The sequence below is a fragment of the Triticum dicoccoides genome, chromosome 3B, assembly GCF_002162155.2.
Source record: "Triticum dicoccoides isolate Atlit2015 ecotype Zavitan chromosome 3B, WEW_v2.0, whole genome shotgun sequence".
NCBI classification, from domain to species: domain Eukaryota; kingdom Viridiplantae; phylum Streptophyta; class Magnoliopsida; order Poales; family Poaceae; genus Triticum; species Triticum dicoccoides.
The window spans coordinates 854,662,548-854,681,640 of NC_041385.1; the positions used below are offsets into that span (position 1 = coordinate 854,662,548).

The window sequence follows — 19,093 nt, forward strand, 5'->3', positions numbered from 1 at the left end:
GCGGGGGCGGGGCGGGCTCCCGCGGTCGGGGAGGCTCCCGGCGACCCGCGGCCGCTTCCCGTGGCTCCGGCGGCGCGAGGAGGCGGTGAAGAGCGCGGCTGCGAGAGGCGAACGGCGCGGGTGCGGGAGGAGGAGGAGGAGGTCGTGCGGGCGGGCGGTTTACTTTTTTTTTTACTGCGGGGCATAGTAGCGATCGATATACTGTGGCTTGTTGCGTCGTTGATAGCGTTAAACACAGAATGATTAAGGGCCATTAGATTTTGATGATGAATGGATGTGATTGTTTGGATCTGCCCCTCTCTTCTTTTTATAGTGGTAGTAGATTATCGAACAGAACGGCAGCGTAACTTGCAACTTTGGCTTCCACCATTCATCACCACACACTCCACTAACTGATTTCCCTTTAGTCCGCAACATGCATATGTTACTAGTTTATGTTAGTATCTTCATATTGGATAGTGTTATAGATGTGGTAACATATAGAGGGCTTTATTTGTTACTTTGTAGGCTCATTTTACATTGGAAACTGCTCTGTGATGGTAACATCGTAGTTAGGCGTCATCCGTGCAAAGTGCAAACACGTCCCGCCATTGAGCACTGAGGCCATGCATGCACCTTTCTCTTTCAAGTCATGGCCTGCTGCTGTCCTGCAATATGTTCTCTCTACCTTTTTTTTTTGTACAGGCATCAAGCCAACAAAATCCGGTGGCACATTCCGTTGGTGCGTCACCTCGCCGTGCTGCCGCCACGTGCACCGTATCGCTCTTCAGCGCCAAAACAGAATCTCATGCAAGATTAGAAAATAGCATTAGTGTTATGTACCACTAGTGTTAATTGAGAAAAGAAAAAGGCAACAAAGTCGTGGCGCGAAAAGAAAGAACAGAGCACCGTCCAGATCCCAGAAAACCAGCAAGATTCCGTCCGTTCATTTCAGTTCAATATTCAATATTTAAACAGCAGCTTCAGCGACTTTGTTTGGCTATTCGTGGGGGAAAAGAAACAAGTCCACCGAAGCCATGGCTTTGCCACCGTCCACACGCGCTCCTCGTCGGCCGGCCTCCCTCTTCGCCGGCAGATTCTACCAACCTACTCCGCCCTCTCTTATTCCTCCAGAAGCAGCAACGTCACGCTGCAGCATCTGATGCCCGCTCTCTGCTTGTTCCACCACGACTGTGCTGGCATTTTTTTTTTTTGAGTCACTGAGAACATTGGTACTCCCTCTGCAAATTGTCCGTAAACTAAAATAGTGATCTAAACGTTTTTATATTAGTTTATAAAGAAAGTACTTGCAAATCACATTAAAGTAGAAATTGCACGTCATGAACGGTGAACCATACCGCGAGGATGGATCGATTTTAGTGTTGTTGTTATTTGTTTACACGTCGGAAAACAAATCCATCATTTAATTTATTTATACTACTTCTCGCGATGTTCCGGAAGCTACTCGTAGCACTTACTCCTTCTGGTCGGTGTGAGTGCGTGCTTTCAGTTCGTTGTCCTAATCAATCAACCCGAACCAGGTGCCATGACTCATGTCATTATCAGCCAACGAATTCCCCCTTCTAAGAGCATCTACGGTCGGACGTCCCAAATCAGCCTCAAAGACCTGGGCTACTCGTCCGGCCACTGATCGGTCACAATTTTTTAGCACAGACGAGCGCCTCAAACGGGTCTCAGGCGTGTCCGTCACGTCAGCACGGCTCATCTCGACCCCACGTCGTACCAACATATATCCCAAACCGGAAACTCTAGCTCACTCCGCTCTCGCTCCTTCTAATCGCCACGAAAGAAAATTACGGTAACAATAATGGTTACTTGGGCGTGAAGCCAAGCAGCCCATCATCTTGGACATTGCCAAACACGTGGAGCCGCCACGCGGGCCAAGCGCCATTCTCCATCGCAGAAACCAACAGAATTTCGCACCCCATTACAAAAATGTGATGCAAGGAGGAGGACGCCGTCCAGATTCCACAAGGCCGACATCTTTCCTTGCCCAAGAGACGCCGTGCCCATTCAATACTTCAACAGGGGTGTTGAAGAGAAGAGCAACTTTGGCCTCAACCGGCCACCACACACTCCACTGACTGAAGCTAGTATAGGCATGCATGAACTGATTACCAAACACGCCGTTTGTTTCTGTCTGCCAATGTTTTTTTCTCCTAAACTCTATGCACACTCCCGAAGAAGCCTATGTAGACCGACAGAAAAATAGTACTCCCTCTGTAGTACTCTCTCTGTTCACTTTTATAAAACGTTGTAGACAATTCAAACAACACATTCAATGTCAGCTGTATGAAACGTCTTATAAAGATGAATTGAAGGGAGTGGTAGTAATGAAAAGTTAGCCGTCACACTCGTAATCAGGCGCCATCCGTGCCGCCGACGCATTTTCCATTGAGCACTAAAAGGTCGTTTCCAGCAACATGTTTTCTCTACCTTTTTTGTCGTGTAATAAAGGCTTGAGGCCAGCCAAATCCGGTAGCATGTGCATTCTGCCGGTGCGTCACGTCGGCGCCCTTGGCCGCGGTGCCGCCACGCGGCACCATATCGCTCTTAGGCGCCAAAACAGAATCTCTTACTATCACATTAATTACGTTCCCGTCGATGACGAGGCGCCTACGTTGACTTTGTAAATCTCAAGATGATATGCCGGCTCAGTCTTTCGGAGGTGCTCATAGGGGTAGGGTGTGCGTGTGTGCGATCATAGGAATGAGTGTATGCACGTGTATATGGATGCTTATGTCTGTACTGATGCTCAAAAAAAAGTCATTAGTATGCACCACTGGTATGTTCTTTTGAGAATCTATTATGCACCACTAGTGTTAATGTTAATTAATTAATAAGAAAAGGCAAGAGAGTCGTGGCCCAGAAATAAAGAAAAGAACGCGGTACAGATCCCAGAAAGCCAGCAAGATTCCGTCCATACATTTCAGTTCAATATTCAATACTCCACATTGAACAGTACTAGCCAGCTTCACTTGCTTTGCCACCGTCCACATTCCATCTCGCTGCTCCTCGTCGGCTGGTCTCCCTTTTCGCCGGCCGGACTCAGATTCTACCGTCCTACTCTTCCTCCTCCTTATTCCTCCAGAAGCAAAGCTAAATTTCGTGTTTTGACCCTTCTTCCAAATTTATTTGAGATTTGACCCTAGGTTGAATTTTTTTCGAGATCTGACCCTTTTGCTACCGCCAGGGACCATGACGGTAGGGTACAACAGCCTACCGTCAAGGACCCTGGCGGTAGGGTTGCATGCCCTACAGCCAAAAACCTCCTAAGTATTGGACACAATGCGTGCTCGTGCCTACCGCCAAGCACCCTGGCGGTAGGGTTGTGCAGGCTACCGCCAGCCCGTTTGGCGGTAGCGATGTTTCCTACCGCCAGGAACTGTTATACCCTACCGCCATGGACTCTGGCGGTAGCAAAAGGGCCAGATCTCCAAAAAAATTTAACCTAGGGTCAAATCTCGAATGGGTTTCAGAAAAGGGTCAAAACACGAAATTTTGCCTCACGCAGCATCTGATGCCCACTGTCCGCTCGTCCCACCAAGACTGTTTGCTGGCATTTTTATCTGCAAAAACAAAGAACAAGCAGACATATGGCACTCCAGTCGAAGCATGATTCATCTTTACAGGTTTGCTTAACTCTGGCCATCCACAAATTAATCCTTCAAACTTGTATACTTTTTCTGTGGTGCATGTGAAAATCTCGAAATGATGCTCTCTTTGCTAGGAAATTTTGCAGGCCCTCTCAGGTCTATGCAGCGGCAAACGCAATCATACAAGGAACCAAATTAGGAAAAATCCCTGCTGAAGCTCATGCTATGCATTGCTTACAGGACCAACTGGTGCAGCCGACAATACAAAATCCACACTCCTTTTCAGGCAACACAATCTTTTGTGATACTGTGTGGGAAATACATCCAGCTCACACTCCTAAACAGGCAGGAATTGGAGTCTTCATTCAGGCTCAGAATAATGATCGAATCCATCAACTTCACATTGCAGCTATATATGTCTCCTATGGCTTCTTCTCCTCTTCAAGCTGAGACTTTTGGTCTCATGCTTGCAACCAGGCTGGCGGAAATACTCAATGTTCAGGATCCACATTTCTTTACGGATTGTTTAGTGCTAGTTTTGGTAGCAAAATCGACGAACATTCTCTCTGTTCCAGGTCCATGGGACAATAGGCCACTGCTTGCACAGATACAAAACAGTCCTTCTTTTCAGAGTGGCAAAGTTGCTCACATTAGCAGGTGAAACAATGTCAAGGCGCATCACTTTGCATGCCTAGCTTTGAAAGTTAAAAGCAGCCATGTACTGTTTCGTTGCTTATGTCTTGATGCAGGACTTTGTTCAACTAGGGATTCCCTCTCTGTATCCAGCGTGCTTCCTTTCACGCTTGTCTCTGCAAAATGCTCCTAAGTTAATAAAATCTTTATGTTCCAAAAAAAAGTGACCAGGGGTGACCTGCGAGCAGATTTTCGACGGCGGTGTAGGGTCCTCTCCTATCTAGCATGGCTGTGTGCATCTATTGATGCGGAGGCTGGGGGTAATACTGCTTTTCAGAAGAAGAAAAAACCTCTCCTGTCTAGCATCCAGTGGGTGCAGCGTAATTGAGCGCCCTCACCATTCATCACCCCGGGCAAATCTCAATGTTTAGGTCCGCCACCTAGTGCATCGATGCTGGCAAAATCACGCCAAAGTTGAAACTGCACATCGTGGAAAATACGAGGATGGATTTAAGCAGACCCGGCCGGAACACAACCTTGCTTTGGTGTTCGGGGCAGAAATCCATGATGCTAGGCATACATTTAGAAAGATCGTTGATGGCTTGTCCTTTTGGACCTCTAGCTGGTTGCTACGTCTTTGGCACTTGAGTAATGCACTAAGACGAGGATCCTCTCTGCTCGGTGATTGTTAAAAAAGAAACCTTACTGAGGCAATTGGGTATGCGCTGCCAGCTTCACAGAACGGCTGCCAGTGCGTGATGTGTGTGCATGGTGAGAGGAGCGGCTGATCAGACCAACTACACACACAAATGGATGGTAGCAGCAAAGCAAATGGATCAAATAGTATGTCGATGTTTCTAGAAAACAACAGTACCTGAGTATGCATTGTAGCTGTGAATCCCAGCAATTTGGACATCTGATGGCCTCTATCAATGGGCCACACAGCTTTTTTGGTTTTGTGATCCAAAAGTTCAAAATTAATAAACACTATAGTAGTATCTCTATACTACTTAAAAGAGATGTAAGGTTTCCTTGTGCGCGAGACAAAACGCTTCATCAAACCTTACATACATTCCTCCTTTTTGCCTCTGTTCTGATTTTCTCTCCCTTATGTCCGTGTTTTTTCAGTAGTTTCTCTTGAAAGCCATCTTAACTTTCCATCTTTTATTGACTTGCCAAAGAAAATTATGTATATTTTCTTTGGTAAACTAATAGTTATACCAAATAAAAGCATAAGTTTATTTAGTTAAGTAAAACATGGCAGAATTTGATAAATATTTATTTATACAATCAAATTAATATGGCAGATAAATAGGCTAACTACTAGAATATTTATATTCTGTTGCAAGGCACGAACAATTATCTGGTATGACAAAGAACCCACGAGGACCAGCGGACCAGATCAACAATCATTGCCGAGGAAGAGAAGTATAGCCTGAAAGGGTCCAACATGTAAACACACGGATGCAGACGAAAGAAGACTAGATTCAAATAGATCCACTGAAGACCAGTACCGATTGAATATTATGATATCCGTCAGAGATACTCCCTCCGTCTGGAAATACTTGTCCTTAAAATGGATAAAATTGATGTATCTATAACTAAAATAAGTTTAGATACAACCATTTCGAGGACAAGTATTTCTGGACGGAGGGAGTACATCTTAACACACCCTCTAACAACACTAGACACATCATCAGGACGAAGGTAGGCGAGGAGAACCGTATTTCATTCTCAGAGAGCCGCCACCGCCTTCCCTTCCTAAATAGAACACAAACCCAAACAAACCTTAAGAAAACATTGAAATACGAAGTAGAATCCTTCCATCGGTAAGGGCCATGGTCACCACGCCTCTACGGCCCTAAGGATAGATGAGATAGGGTGGGCGGCAGGAGGGAACCACCAACTTGTCGTCAGTCTGACCACGTGATATATGTGATAAGCAATCCAAACAATTTAATAAAAAACTGTCCTTGGTCTGATCAAACTGTAATCTTGAATTGTCACATCGGTAGAGTAGTGTTAAAAACACGTACCGAAAGCAGACAGAATGTGATGCCAAGAAAAGAGGACGCCGTCCAGATTTCAGAAAGTCGATCTGTTTCCTTGGCCAACAAGGGTCGTCGATTCATTTCAATAGTGGCGTTGAACAGAACAGTAGAGAACAGCAGCGTAACTTGCAACTTTGGCTTGCACCGTCCATCACCAGCTCACCACACAGTCCACTCACTGAAGCTATGATCAGGTGATTATCAGCCTCACCATTTGTTTCCGTCTTCGTATGTTCCTAATACCAATATATATGTGCACAGTCGCATGATAAAAAAAAGAAAAAGTTGATACTCCAAACTAATGAAGTTGGCTGTCATACTCGGAATGAGCCGCCATCTGTGGGCAAAATTTCGTGTTTTGACCATTTTCCCAAACCTATTCAAAATCTAACCCTAGTTTGAAATTTTTTTCGACATCTGATCCTTTTGCTACCGCCAGAGTCCATGGCAATAGGGTCTAATAGCCTACCGCCAGGGACTTTGGCGGTAGGAAACATCGCTACCGCCAAACGGGCTGGCAGTAGCCTACACAACCCTACAGCCAAGGTGCTTGGCGGTAGGCACGAGCACACACTGTGTTCAATACTTAGAGGTTTTTGGCGGTAAGGCATGCAATCCTACCGCCAGGGTCCTTTCGAATTTTTTTTAAACTAGGATCAGATCTCAAATAGGTTTAAGAAAAGGATCAAAACACGAAATTTAGCCCCATCTGTGCAAACACTTTGAGCAGCAGGGTCGTAATCGCCCCACCAGCCTCCCTTGTCAAGTCACGTACGCCCTGCTGCTGCTGCGCTGCCATGGTTTTCTTCTAGCTCCTTTTTGTAAAGAAAGAAAGGTGTGAAGCCAGATGCAGCACCAGCAGCTGCCCTCCTTGTGGCCGCCGCGCCGCCACGTGCACCGTATTAGCTCTCCAGCGCCAAAACAGAATATCGCGTCGGATTAAACGGCACTATTATACACCAGTGTCAATGAAAAAAAGAGCAACAGAGTCGTGGCCAGCGAGATTCCGTCCATTCAGTTCTACTTCAATCCAATATTCAATTTTCAAACAGCAGCAGCGAGCGCCAAGCTGCCTCAACGACTTTGTTGCATTGGCTTTGCCACCACCCACCGTCCACCACGCTGCTTCTCCCTTTTCTCTGGCCGGCCGGCCCGAGATTCCACCATGACCACCCTACGCGATCTTCCTTCTTCTTTCTTTCTTTCTTTCTTCCAGAAGCACCCAGACAGCAAAATCACACAGTAGCATCTGATACCGTTGCTTACTCATCACACAGAATAGCCCTAGCGGTAGAATGTCGGCGCTAATTAGTAGCTACAGATGTTCATCAAGGCGTGAACGAGAAGAAGAAGAAGACCGTGCCTGCGCTGGCGTTTCTATCCGGAGAAAACAAACATCACACCAACATGGCCTGCCTCCTTGGAAGCCTGAATCTTAACCTGCACAGCCATCACATGTCTGAATACAACCAAACACGTAACAGCACGTGATCCTAGCACTCATTCAGACAGGTTCTTCCGCATAAGTGAGCGTCCAAGGATGGCAAGCAGCGGAGACAAGGCGCAAGTCATGCACCATTCGCGCACGCCCGCCATGCTTATGAGGTTGTTAGCTAGAATCAGATCAATATCATAAATTCACGAGGCCTGCTCTGGTATACCGCCCTCCACAAACAGTATAAGGGTAGTATGGTTATTTCACGAAACCATATACCCATCACGAGGTATCATACCCACTTTTTATTATACTTCCAAAAATAATGTGGGCGGCATGATTCGTACTCAGGACCTCTTGGTCCAAGACATCATAATGCTTTTGACTATTCACATCTTTTTTTTCTTCTTCTTCAGTTGATGGCTGGGCTGACCCTAACCGGTCCTTTTATCACCTTTTCTTTTTCTTTTTTCTATTGTTTTTTTTCATTTTTCATTTTTCTCTTTCAGAAAATGCTCACACTTATAAATTTTGTTCAAAATTTCAAATAGTGCTTGAGTTTATATGAATATTCGCATTTTAAAAAATTGTACAGATATGTCAAAAAATTGTTCGTTTAAATAGAAAAATTCTCATTTCTATATAATTAAATTTCTCAACATCTATTAAATAGAAAAATTCTTCGTTATTCTTCGTTTAAATAGAAAAATGCTCACATCAATAAATTGAACACTTTTAAAATTTCTAAACATCCATAAATAGAAAAAAATGAATAAAACAGTGACCGGTTTATTTTTTTATTTCTTTTCCATTATTGTTGTTTTTTCCTTTTCCTTTTTTTTCTTTTTCTTTTTCAAAAGGATGCCCACATCAATATAATGGACCTAAATTTTCGACACGTTAACATCACCGTGCCAAGCATCCATGATAAATTTCATTGAGTTCTATCATTTTGTGCATTTTTTTAGGTTTTTCCCAGTGAAAAAACCCTAAAACACTAGCCGAACATGACGGAAAGTGCGTTCGGTGTCCAAATTGCTCCAAATTTTGCATGGAGGCCTGCCATTAGTGTACCCACATGCCAGAAACATTTGGTGTCATGTCATGCATCACAAGAAGCATGCCATGTTCAAAGGTGGTTCTTCGGGTTAGCCGGTAGGGCAACTCTGCATGCACTTTTTTCACATGAATAAAATGGAACCAAATTTTTTTCACACACTAGCATCACCATGCCAAGCATTTATGATAAATTTTATTGAGTTCCGACATTTTATGCTTAGGGTTTTCCAGGTGAAAAAACCCTAAAACAGTAGCCAAACGTGACACAACGTGCGTTAGGTGTCTGAATTCCTTTACAATTTGCATGGAGACCTGCCATGAGCATGCCTACATGTTGGCAAAATTTGGTGTCACTTGATGAAAGGCAAGAAGCACACCATGTTCAAAGGTGGTGGTACAGGTTGGCCGGTAGGGCAAGTCTAGATGCATTTTTTCACACCAATAAAATGGACCCAAATTTTTTCCAAACACTATGCTAACCATCCATGATAAATTTTATTGAGTTCTGATATTTTATGCATTTCCAGGCTTTTCCCGTGAAAAATCCTAAAACACTAGCCGAACGTGACGCGATGTGCGTTAGGTGTCCGAATTCCTTCCAATTTTTCATGGAGGCCTGCCATGAGCATGCCATATGCTGGAAAAATTTGGTATCATTTCATGCATGTCAAGAAGGACACCATCTTGAAAGGTGGTGGTTCGGTTAGGCCGGTAGGGCAAGTTTGTATTCATTTTGTTCACATCAATAAAATGGACTCATATTTTTCCCACACTGGCATCACCATCCTGAGCATGGATGATAAATTTTATTAAGTCTGGCATTTTATGCATTTTCTAGGGTTTTCCCGGTGAAAAAACCCTAAAACACTAGTCGAACGTGACGCAATGTGCGTTACTGAATTCCTTCAAATTTTGCATGGAGGCTTTCCATGAGAATGCCCACATGCTGGCAAAAATTGATGACATTTCATGCATGGCAAGAAGCACACCATGTTGAAAGGTGGTGGTTTGGGTAGGCAACTAGGGCAAGTCTGGATGCACTTATTTTTCACATCAATAAAATATACTCATTTTTTTCCACACACTAGCATCACCATGTTAAGCATGCATGATAAATTTTATCAAGTTCTGACATTTTATGCATTTTCTAGGGTTTTCGTGGTGGAAAAACCCTAAAACACTAGCTGAACATGACGCAACGTGCGTTAGGTGTTTGAATTCCTTCAAATTCTGCATGGAGGCCTTCCATGAGAATGCCCACATGCTGACAAAATTTGGTGTCATTTCATGCATGGCAAGAAGCACACAATGTTCAAAGGTGGTGGTTCGAGTAGGTAAGTAGAGCAAGTCTGGATGCATTTATTTTTCACATCAATAAAATATACCCAAATTTGTTTCACACAATAGCATCACCATGCCAAGCACCAATGATAAATTTCATTGAATTTTGACATTTTATGCATTTTTAGGGTTTTCCATGTGAAAAAACCCTAAAACACTAGTCGAATGTGATGCAATGGTGTCCGAATTCCTTCAAATTTGGAATGGGGCCTGCTATGAGCATGCCCACATTCTGGAAAAATTTGGTGTGATTTCATGCATGGCAAGAAGCACACTATGTTCAAAGGTGGTGGTTCGGGTAGGCCGGTAGGGCAACTCTGCTTGCACTTTTTAAATTCACAAACGTTGATGTTGTACACAAATTGCAAACCACGTACTTTTTAAAAATTCATCAACATTTTTAAAACACAAACATTTATTAAATTTATGTACAAAAAATTCAAAAGTGGGAACATTTTTGAAATTCCAGAAAATTTTTATAATTTGTAAAAACATTTTAAAAATATGACATATATTGGTATTTCAAAAACAGCTCAAATTTTAAAACAGGTTTTTAAATGAATAATAAGTCTGCAAAGGAAAAAAAGAAAAAATAACGAAAAAATAAAAGAAAAACGAAAACATAGAATAGGAAAAAATATGCTCAGGCCTTGCCCAACTGGGCGACAGCATCGCTTTGTCGGGTGTGTGTTGGGCCGGCCCAAGTTTTCGCCGATTTGAATAAAGTTCATCAACTTTGAAAAGGAATGTTCAGATATTTTATTTTTATTTTTCTACTTAATAGACGTTTAGAAATTTTAAATGTGTTCGATTTTTTATGTGAGAATTTTTCTATTTAAACAAACAATAAACTAACAATTTTGTTTGAACGAATATTTTTTCTACTTAATAGATGTTCAGAACTTTAATTTTATTGATGTGAGCATTTTTCTATTTAAACAAACAATTTTTGGACATATCTGTACAATTTTTTAAAATGCAAATGTTTGTACTTTATGAACACAATTTTAAAAAGCAAAATTTGTATGAAATTTTGAAAAAAATAATATAAGTATGAGAATTTTTCTGAAAAATAAAAAGGAAACAAAAAGGGAAAAATGTAAAAGTAATAGTGAGAAAAAGACTGGTTTAATAATGGGCCGGCCCAACCACGAACTGAAGAAGAAGACAATAAAAAATGAAGCAAATAGGCACAAGTATTAGGATGTCTTGAGTTCCACTCACGCCGCCTGCTTTTTTTTTCTTTGAAAATAAAAACAAAGTGAAAAAAAACTTAGGGCGCCACGTATATGTATGCGGGCCGCGTATCGGCGTGGGTGTAAAGACAATCCTACCCTTTATTATGAAGGGGTATGGAGAGATCCCAGACGTCAATGTGTTTAGAGGGGGTGTACCGAAGCAAAAATGTAAATTCACAACTCAGGTGATCACACGGTAGTTACAAGATTCTAACTACAAGGAGCAACATGCATGTGTATGGTTTCAGAATCAGCTAATCAAATCACGCTCTTTTTTTCAATAAAAAGGGAGGTTCAAACTCCAACCTTTCCAACATTGCGATGCACACATACATTTAAAAAAAAATTAATGTATGAAGGATATCATTCGATTCACTGAGAACACACGAATGAGATAAAAGCCACAACCGGTGTATAACATGAATACATACACATATATAACATATCATTTGACTGCCATCTGAATTGGTTGAATATATGCCATGTGATCATCTCCGATTGGTTGGATCTCAAAGTCATATGTTCCTGCGATTCCATACGTTGAAGTAAAGACCATGTATATACTAATCCATCGTGTAGGCTTGAATGTTTGCTATAAAAATCCGGTACTCTTGTTCTATTAAAAACACAGTCATTACGAAGGTTCCAATGTCCACATAAAAACAGAAACTCCCACTCATATGTCCCTTAAACTTAGGACGAATCCCACCCAACCAGTTTCCAAACATATTTGCTATACTATTAGGTGGAGGCAGCGTAAATGCTGCATGAATCATACGCCAAAGAAAGTGTGGCAAACTGGCAGAGGATAGAAGGATGGTGATTTGTTTCCTCCAGATAAGGAAAACAACACTTTTTACTACCATGTCACATTCATGTTGCCAGATTATCCTTCATTAGGATGACCTTAGATTATCCTTCATTAGGAGATGACCTTCGATAAACGGACATATTGCACTGAGAATACACCAGAAGAAGTTGACCGCCATCGGAAGGAATGAAGTTCATGAGTTAAGTTGGTTGTCATCAACCGATGCCCTAAACCGAGTTGTGTTGTCCACTTATGCCCGAAGCCTGTCGGAACTGGATATTTGATGGTTTGGTCCCTAGTAGCTGCAGGGTTTCAAATGGATTGGAAATAATAGCTCATAGTATGTATGAGATTACGCGGTCTACATAGAAATAGCAGCGCTTGCATTCTTCATATATGGAATTGTACTATGTACAACAATCACAACAAATCACCTTTCTACTATGGTACATGTACATTATAAGTTGGGCATAAAGAAGGTAATTTGGTGTGGTGGAATAGCAGAAATAAGGGCATAATTCTTATTCATCTACATCTAGGGCTTGTTCAAGCACTATGTACTAACCCTGTGTGAATAGAAGTGACTTTGGTATATGGTACAATAGCTGAAATAGTGACTAAGTTGCTGCACCTATGGTTTAAGCACTAAAACCTCTGTGTGTGGAACTCCATGGGTTGGTTGGGATGCTGGTGCACGCCTGAGCGGCCACCTTCACCATCGCTTCAGGAAGAATGCCGGCATTGCAGATGTTTGCAAAGGACCGCATGTGCTTCATTCCATACTGCGCCAGTGAGCCACATTGTGATTCAAAAGCACGCACCTGAAGAAAGGGAGGACATAATATTAGTCATGCACAGCAGGGGCAGAAGAAATTACATGCTGTAACTGCATTAATTATAGTATATTCCATATGACACATGTATGTATGTATAGTGAGCTCGCAATATGTCGAAGTGAAGAAACTAGTTAGAGCATCCAAAGTTTCTATCCAGGAAATATCGATCCTGAATAATATTAGTGCTGAAATTATATCCCGTTCTTCCAGTACTATTGGGATATATTCTATTGTCAGTCAACCAATAACAACAATTTTATCTACAGAATTTTATCCCGGTAGTTCCAGAAAATTAACACATGACCAATAGGCAATATGAAAAACACAACAGAAGCACAAGTAAGATAAGAGATGTTGATAGATGAGGAAGCAAAACGATGTCAAATAGAGCCTTACCGTAGACTTGAGACAACTCCAGTTATCAGCAAGAGGCTCGCCAGCTGGGCGAACAGTCTTTAGAACCATTGGACCATCCGCAAAACCAAACAGAAGGTTTCCAATCAGCTCGACGCTGTTGTCAATATGAGATCTATGACCCATCATCTCGAGCAATTGCTTTCGAGCATCGTTTTTCTCAGGGGAGCCCTCAGCCAATTTCTGGTACTACACGCAGAACAAAAGAAAGAAAGAAATCAGTTAATTTATCCATCTTTTTTTACTGAGTTTATTTATGAATACTCTATTGTTGTGGGTAAAGTAGCATGAGAGATTTCTCAAGATATAATTAGGAACCTTGTGCCAGAAATAAACAAGATCAGCATCCCTCTGATTAACAGCTGTTGACAAGGACGGCAGTGAGTTATCTTCAACAAATGTAGTGTTGTCGTTAGCAGGATTTGACCCGATGTATAAGAAGAGATGTTGATCATTCAGGTCCAAAGAACCGTATTGCATCACATGGGAACCATAACTGTATGAGTCCTGAGCTGCCGTTCTCTTCTTGACCTGCTCAACCATTAATTAGTACTATGTTAGGAAAGAACTGCTCCAAGATTAATAATCTATTTTCTTTTTGGAGTTTTAAGCACTTACCAGGTCATACTGCTGCTTGAGAGATTCAGTTCTCAGGTTGTGTACATCACTGTCAACATTGAAAGTTGTACACGTTATTTGAGCAGAATTACGAATCATAACGAAAAACCTTGTTCCTTTCGAACAAATGACCCAAGGATTTTGGCTTAGGGTTCAACTATAAAATGGTGAATGCAACAATTACAACCATGGCAGCCAACATGAGAACATATAGGTCACATTTTATTCTAGTGCAGTTTGATAAGTGTCGTACTAGTTACTAGTTAGTCATTTTAAAACAACGCACCTGTACGGTACCAGAAAGTACTAACTGACATGAGTGCCACATGTGTGTCCGAACTGACCGTATCAAACCTTGATTTTAGCATGTGAATGAATAGAAAACATGGTACAACAAAGGGGGATACCTGTCTTCCATCCAAGAAATGCTGTAAAGGTCGCCCAAGCAGGTGTCATATTCCGACGGAGGGCTAGGGTACTCGCCGGGGCAATACGTTCCCCAACTGCTCTCCTCCGTGTTCGACGCGGTGGTCGCATAGACACCGATGTCATTTGGCAGAAGCCCCTCAAATACGCTCCCAGCTTCACAGGCTTCAAGGTAAAATACCTACAAAATAAGAGTCAAGCCATTGCTTCAACTAGCAAACCATGCTGAGCAAAAATAACCAAAGGACGATGGGGTACCAGGCTTTTGTAGGTTCCAGCAGCATGCTTTTTCTTCAGGACATCTACAAGATCGTCACCGTAAACGTATGGGTAGGTAGGCATCCCTGAAAGTTTTACCAGAACAGAAAACCATGACACTAATGAGGTAATTGTGCATGTCTAGATTTGTATGAACGTCTGCATGTATATGAAATATCTGTTCTGACTGGTTTAGGATGCTAAAATTCTAGAAAGAAGACAATAAAAGAATGGTAGGTTCTGAATACTGACCAATGACCCCAGGACCCCCATGGTCACTGTAAAACACAAAAATGTGATCATTAGGGCCACTGTCCACGACTTTGCCACTCCCACCACTCACAGCGGTTTTATTACCGAGCAGGACAGCAAACAAGTTCTTGACATTAACCTCCTTCCCAGTGTAGTCCTACAGTGGAGATTCAGTCAAACAGACAGAAAATTGTGGATACTGGATAGGGGTGCATGATCATTGGAATATATTGGTTCATTCCATCGAGATGTTGACATTATCACATAGAACTTTGACATCAAAGACCAACTGGAAAATGACATAAAGACTGATCACAATTTAGGCATTTAATCATTTTCAATGCAGTACAAACTGCCATTTGAAATTTCTGATCGTGTAATTTCTAGAGTAATACCATATTCACACTTTTCTGTAACCATCAAACAGTTTGTATCATCCCATAAGGTAATCTATACCAACCTTAGTTTTTTACTACATCAACAAATACTGGAAAGTTTTCCATGAAGATGCATGCATGATTACCTTAGGGACCCCAGCATAGACATCTCCACCCTGGGGGTGGTTGATGATGACGCCCGGCCTCGGGTTCTCCAGGTTGTGCGCAATGTCATCGTACATGAAGACGATGATGTTCTCATCCTTGAGACCACCCTTCTTCAATATTTGGTAGGCATGGCAAATATCCGCCTGCAAAGTGCAAAGTTTCGGTCCACAAATTAAAACACACTATTCATTGTCGTCAACAAAACGAACTATGAGATAGGCAGCAACACCAAACGAACACGGAACACTTTTTTTGACCTATTCCTACAGCTATGCACACAAAAGAATTAGAATTTCGAGTGTGGATTTTCTAAACCTAGGTGCATTGTAACCTTTATTTGGACCGTTTGCATGCGTGCTGGTTGCATTGAGATTTGTGCCAGGGGTGTAGGCCTATGTGAACAGTCATTTAGGGGCATACCCTGACTCGGCTCATGGGCCCATAGTAATGATGTCGGAGAAAGCATGGGCTGATTGTCTCCAGAGATATGATTTGTGCAAATTCTCTCCGAGATTGATGCAAAATAAGATAAAATAAAATATGCACAATTATTTGGGACTTGGGCACACCTTCCCTCCATTCAATTGTTAACCTGTAATTAGTTATAACTAGCACATATGCCCGTGCGTTGCAATGGAGAATAAAATAGTATGCATTTGAAGTCAATGAGAATTATATGTACAAGCAAAACCCTAGGTGCACACAAAAAAAGAACATTTAGCTTCTCGGTTTCGTCGTGTGCAAAGGAATCAAACCGCTATTTTTTCATTCAATGATCGAGGGCATTTAAGAGTTCTGTTACGTCATCGTACGCCAGAGAAGGCCCATGAGTTATTCAATCTACTTTTCCTTTCAATCCTTACAATCGAGGGGATTTAAGGTATGAAGTGTCTGATTATTCAAGGAAAAATGAACAATTTTTAAAATCCTCAACAGTTTTTTTTCAAATTATGTACATTTATAAAAAAACAAACAAAATATTAAAGGGAACATCTTTTAAAATTCACAAACATTTTCCTAGAACACCAACTTTTTTATAAAAACATGAACATTACTTGAATTTGTGAACATTTTTTTAAAACAGGAACATGTGTTGAAAATTCATAAGATTTTTAGAAAATGAGTATCTTTTAAGCATGAATATTATTTTTAATGGTGAAAAATTCACTAAAAAGAATATTTTTGGAATTTCGAGCATTTGTTGAAATGCATTTTATTTTTAAAAATCATGAACAATAAATGTTTTTCTGAAAAAATAGGAAAGTTTTTGCAAGTTCTGACTATTTTTCAAAATAGCAACAAAATTATGGGATTCTGAATATTTTCCAAAACTTATTTTTTATATTCTGAACATTATTTGAGAATTTTTTATTTATGAAAACAATTTGAAAATTAAAATAAACTTGGAAGAAAAAAAGAGATAGGGACAGGAGAATAAAAATAGAAATAAAACACATAAACAAAGAAAAATGGGCCAGCCCATTATTGGCTGTACTGTGCGAAAGTCCAACTATTTATCGCGTTGTGCGGAAAATAGAATTTCCCAGCTGCATGGGTAGAAAAATGACTGGGCTGACTTCACTGGGCCACAGCGCACTGCCCATGTTACGAAAAAAAAACAATTCTAGCAGACAAACGCATATGAATTTAGTACCACCTGGATAGAAAAAAAAATCCTTTTCGCCGGTGAACGGATAAAAAAATTGACGAAACACTTGGCCATTGCCATATAACTCAGTAACAAAAAGGTCCTGGATTCTTTTGCACCATTTATCTTTTTCGTCTACCATTGATAGACAGGCCCGTATGGATAAAGAGAGCTGCCCGCTGACAGGGCAGCACTATTTTGCTATGTGGACTGTTTGATCGGTCAACAGGGTGCCACATACACAACATATGGAGCTCTATGATGAACTGGTGATCGTTTAATCACAACCAGCCCTATTGTAGTTCAAGTTCAGTGACAACTTGGTACCTAGACTGCTAGACGGAGACGATCGTGCATAGCTCCAAATTTGGCTCATGCATCGATCTCATAGCTCTTGAACAGCGTAGATGAGCCACTACTTTCCCAGGTTTACTTACTCTTAACCGGCAGGAAGAAAAAACTGGAGCGGGCGGGAGGAGACGCGAAGGAGCAAAGAGTAGAATCCATGACAGAGCGCGCGCACCTGGTGGCGGTAGTTCTGGTAGCCGTTGGAGCCGGCGACGAGGACGGCCCACCTGGTCCCGACGGAGCCGTCGTCCGACGGCAGCCGGATGGTGGGCTGCAGCCGCGCGTGCGCCACGACGAGCAGGAGCGCGAGGGGAAGGAGGCGGAAGGACGACATGGCCGCCATGGATGGTGCTTGCTGGGTTCTGATTCCAGAATAAGCGAAAGAAACTTCTCCTTTTATTATGCGCCGGCGCCGGCGCCACAGGGGATATATCCTTTCTTATTGATGATGTTGAATTCGGGTAAAGGGAAAGCCTACCACCCACTACTGATGAAGTGATGATTCATTCAGCTGTCCGCGTCGGACGTAGCAGCGCCGTCCGTCCATGGCCGATTGGTTGCGATTCTTGCCGACCTGCCGTACGTGTCTTCTTAATATCAGCCGTCAATTTGGTTTGTTGCGCGCGTGTTAGCAGCCTAGACCAATCAACTCAGATTAGGTGGCGCGTCCGGCCCTTCGGCTCGCTAGGATTCTCTCTCTCGTCCGTTCACGTCACCGTCACCAGCGTACTACGTAATTTAACTGGGGCCAGATCGCCTACAGCCAGCTGCTGAGTGGTGTCGCGTCCAGATTGTTCAACTTTGCTTTAGGACTCTTTTAAAGAACTAGACTTGGCGGCCTGAACCAACCTATTATTAGATGGTTATATAGAAGAATAGCGCTGGTATCCTCGATCTATCAGGGTTCAAGTCCTAGACTTGGCGCTGATGCTTGTATTTTTTTTAATTTGTTTTAGCTTTTTCGATGATATTCGTTCAGTGGGAGAAGATATTTCCATTGATTACGAGATGTATTAGATGACTTTGTCAATCTTAAAATGTTCGTAGGATTGAGCGTATGTACATGTTTGCGAGCATCTTCGTTTGTATCGTGTTTGAAAAAGAAGTATATCTTCGTGCCTCGCACCACTCAACATTCACATTGTATAATCATTTTACAAATCGTCTAATAAGTCCATCGCTATAAGATACGATGAGAAAATTAATAAGAATGCAGCAAAACTAAACAAACTTTATTAGATCAATATTGAGCAGTGTGTCCTAAAGCAAATGGCGGAGAAAAATTAATCATGAATCAGCCGCAATAATCAAATGAGAGATCATATATAAACATAGCTTAAATTGTCGGTCCAGATAAGAACATTCTTTTTTCTTAGTTGTTGTACAACGCACATGCCTACATAAACACACATACAATCACCCCTATGAAAATACACACCCCCTGCTTCTATGAGCACCTTCGAGGAGATTGTTATATTTGTGTCGAATATTATGTACTCAAGGGGTTACGTGGACTTGGAGTTGTAATTGGCGTGGTTAGATATGAGTTGTGTAGGAGTCGGACACGTTGTATCCTAGGCATCT

General features: G+C 42.0%; 1 protein-coding gene across 1 annotated transcript; it reads right to left on the bottom strand.

Moving 5' to 3' along the window:
• Positions 1-12,526: 12,526 nt before the first annotated feature.
• Positions 12,527-17,922, bottom strand: LOC119278968 (vacuolar-processing enzyme-like). Its single transcript, XM_037560369.1, has 9 exons — positions 17,685-17,922; positions 15,492-15,656; positions 14,969-15,125; positions 14,717-14,802; positions 14,440-14,639; positions 14,033-14,081; positions 13,733-13,945; positions 13,397-13,603; positions 12,527-12,985 (listed from the first exon to the last, which is right to left on the bottom strand). Exons 1-9 carry the CDS (start codon positions 17,850-17,852, stop codon positions 12,803-12,805), a joined length of 1,428 nt encoding a protein of 475 aa, XP_037416266.1. The 5' UTR covers positions 17,853-17,922; the 3' UTR covers positions 12,527-12,802.
• Between the last annotated feature and the right edge of the window lie 1,171 nt (positions 17,923-19,093).